The sequence below is a fragment of the Cariama cristata genome, unplaced genomic scaffold, assembly GCF_000690535.1.
Source record: "Cariama cristata isolate BGI_N322 unplaced genomic scaffold, ASM69053v1 scaffold11397, whole genome shotgun sequence".
NCBI lineage: Eukaryota > Metazoa > Chordata > Aves > Cariamiformes > Cariamidae > Cariama > Cariama cristata.
The window spans coordinates 5,866-9,092 of NW_009624997.1; the positions used below are offsets into that span (position 1 = coordinate 5,866).

At 45.6% G+C, this 3,227-nt stretch overlaps 1 protein-coding gene across 1 annotated transcript; it reads right to left on the reverse strand.

The window, feature by feature from the left end:
• Positions 1–1,120: 1,120 nt before the first annotated feature.
• Positions 1,121–1,702, reverse strand: LOC104164182 (G protein-activated inward rectifier potassium channel 1). The gene has a single exon (XM_009703438.1). The coding sequence runs from the start codon at positions 1,700–1,702 to the stop codon at positions 1,121–1,123; it is 582 nt and encodes a 193-aa protein (XP_009701740.1).
• Positions 1,703–3,227: the final 1,525 nt, after the last annotated feature.

Sequence of the window (3,227 nt, forward strand, 5' to 3'; positions counted from 1 at the left end):
CATTTTGAAACCCACAGGGTCAACTTCAGTTAAGAACATGTTTAAACATTATTTTCACCATAGAGAAAGCAGTAAGGAGCGATGCCACTGTGTGCCTGCCCGGGCTTGGGACTTGCTGCGACTCCACGCAGCTCCGGCTGTGAGCCCACGGCTCAGGCAACCATCACCTGCATCGCCACTGGCCCAACTGGGTCAGCAAAGCAAGAGGGAACGAAATCTGGGCACTGCGGAATTAGGGGGAATTGTGACTCGGCCTTTGGGGTGCAGTTTGTCCAGAATAACTGCCTGCTTGGCTTCATGGAGACATTCAGCTATTTTCACGTTTAGCTATTCCATCAACATGAGAAATCAAGCACGTCCTGCTTATTTTAAATAGTTTTCTTGCACATATATTATAAACCACAAAGATTTTTAAAAAAAATTACTAATTGTATCTAAAGTGTGAATTTTATTCATTTATTTATTGTTTTGCCTAGGCTTACGAATACAAGTTTCTCCTCTAAACAATGCCTTATGAAATACATTTAAGTTTTTTTCCGGTAGCCTAGGGTGCAGGAAAAGAAACCCCAAGAAAATGTTAAAGTAAAATAGAAACCAGCAGTTAATTTAAGGCTAGCAGATTTGGTGTTAGGAATTAACTAATACACCTTCTTTTAAGAAAAAAGACATGCACCATAACTACTTTGTTGAACAAAACATCACAATCCACATCAGAAAAAAACCCAAACATTTTCAAATCAAATGATAACTTACCCTGAAAGTTACCCACTCGCATGTTTTACCTACTACTTACTCTTAAGAAACACAGGGGCAAGGAACGCCCCTTCCCATATTTTTCAGAATATACAGTATAAATATAGTAGGAGTCATGCCATAAAACTATATGCAAAAATTGCACACTATTATTGCATGCGTGTTGTGATACTACATGCCAACGAACACCAGCTCGCCGATCGTCCCGTCGTTCGTACTTACAGCGCAGCCGCCGCTACCGAGGGGATGCTCCCGCCTCCCGGCGCGCCGGGGACCACAGAGTTTCGCACACATTTGGCTGGCGGAGGGCCTGCTCTCCTGCCCATAGCAGTCCACGCTCTAAACGATAGCTAGAAGTCCTGTCGGGCTATGTAAACCGATCCGAATTCATTTTTCGCAGTTTGGGTGGAAGGTTCCCTTCCATCCTGCCGCCACCTGACAGCTTCTGCAGCTTGGGCGGCAGGTCGGCCACCGACTGGCTGATGGGATCCGACATCATCTTTGTGGTTTTAGACACCAGTTTCTCCTCCGAATTCCCGGGGACCGAGCTGATCCGCTGGAGTTTCATGGGTAAATCCCCCATGCTGTAGGCCTTCTCAGAGGTGGTGGAACTCATCCTGAGGAGTTTTTTGGGGAAGTCTTCCCTCCCAGTTATTTTCTGCAGTTTTGAAGGCAGTTTTGTGCCAACTTCGTCGAGACCATCCAGGCACTCCACCGAGTTATTCCTTTCCTTGCTGTTGCTCACAGCGGGCGCTATCAAGGGAGAGGACATGAGCAGCATCTCCTCCTGCTCCTTCACGCTGTACGGCGGGGTGGGGACCTCAAACGTCGCGTGGAACTGGGAGTAATCGACTTTAAAGAACCCCTCTTCCAGGGAGATAACGGGGAAGAAACGATGTCCCCAGAGCACCTCGTCCTCAGTGTAGGATGTCCTGGCTTGGCATGTCATCCCTGCAATGACCGAGGGAGAAAAACTTTCACCAGCTTTGGGCAATTGTGCATGCACATAAATCTTGGGGTTTTGCGAACATTTCAATGAAACGCATTTTATGTTTTCAAATGTCTACAAGAAAAGGCATTGGCATGCCTACCACTTACATACCGTAGCTATTAAATGGTCATCCTCAGGGTGAAAGGAGCCAACAACAGAGGAAGGACTGTATCTGAATAATTCACATCTACTATTATAGACTCTTTTGAAGGTGCTGCTGACAAAGGGAAATACAGGGCTAACTGATAACCCCGGTATCAAATTAGCAAGACCTGCTAATTGTAATATATAGCTGGACGTGTCAGGATCTTCAAGTATTACTAAGTTATTCCGTATTTTCATCACATTGGCGAACGCAGACAAAACCAGACCCTATGCTTTATGCATTGTCTGCACAAACCAAGCCATGTTAGTGCACTCCAACCCACCAGCGAGCAGTAGGTATGTCCTACGAAATACATTTATTCTTCTTTAAGGGCTTCACCAGCAATCTGCTCACGGATCCCTTGCTGCCAGGCTGAGATCCAAGCTTCAAAAATTAGCAGGGAAGAAGAAATATGACTAAAAGAAGAACAACATTGCCCTTCCTCTTCCTCCACTACCTCCCACTGTGGAGAAAAGTCTTCCTCCCCAGCACCCAGACTTGGCCATCCCGGTGATCCATCTGACCTCAGAAATCAGAGGGAAATGATGACGATGGATTGCTGGAGGCTTCTAGAAGAAATTCTGCTGCTGCTTTTTTTTTTTTTATTTTTTTAATCGGTATCTGTAGCAATCTGTAAATAGAACTGCTCTGCCGTTTTATCCTAGTATAGCAAACTGGAAATATGACATTTGGTTTTCAGGAAGCTAAATCTACCTCTGCAAACACATCCTCTGCTTAGCTGGCAAGAATGCCTTTAAGTCATGAGAAAATTAAACTTCATAAGGCACAAGAAACACCATAGCAGGGCTGTAGCGAGGGGGAGCAGGGCAGGGACATGCGCCTGGTGACATACAGCCAGAAAAATGAAAATTCCTTACACTTCACATTACCGTTAACGGAATCAAAGTGTTAGGTTTGCATAGTGATTTCTACTGCTAATACATCCGAGTAGATCACAAGGCAGGAAACTCAGTTTTCTGTTTTATCTCTCAGAAGAAAAATACGAACCCAGGGTTTTTTTTTCACATCGCCCGCCCGTGAAGGTGCCTCACCTGAGCTCACACCCCCGCGGGAGCCTACCCCGCGACCACGCAATCCTACCCCCTTCCCACAGCCTCAGACAGGACAGCCGTTTATACTTTCTGGTGTATTTTCACCCGGTCACCGCGTGCTTCAGTTCTGTTTACTAAGTGGAGTGGAAGCAATCACACACCTAATGGGTTTAGGAAAAAAACCTGCAATTTTTAGGAAAATGGTAATTAGAGTGAGTACTTCTTCCATCTGTGTCCTTTACTCTGCAGCTGTTCATTAGCCATACCTTCGCCGTGAAAGCCCAGA

Bases quoted from the DNA above. Each gene is read 5' to 3' on its own strand.
- LOC104164182 (XM_009703438.1), bottom strand. From the start codon at position 1,702: ATGACATGCCAAGCCAGGACATCCTACACTGAGGACGAGGTGCTCTGG.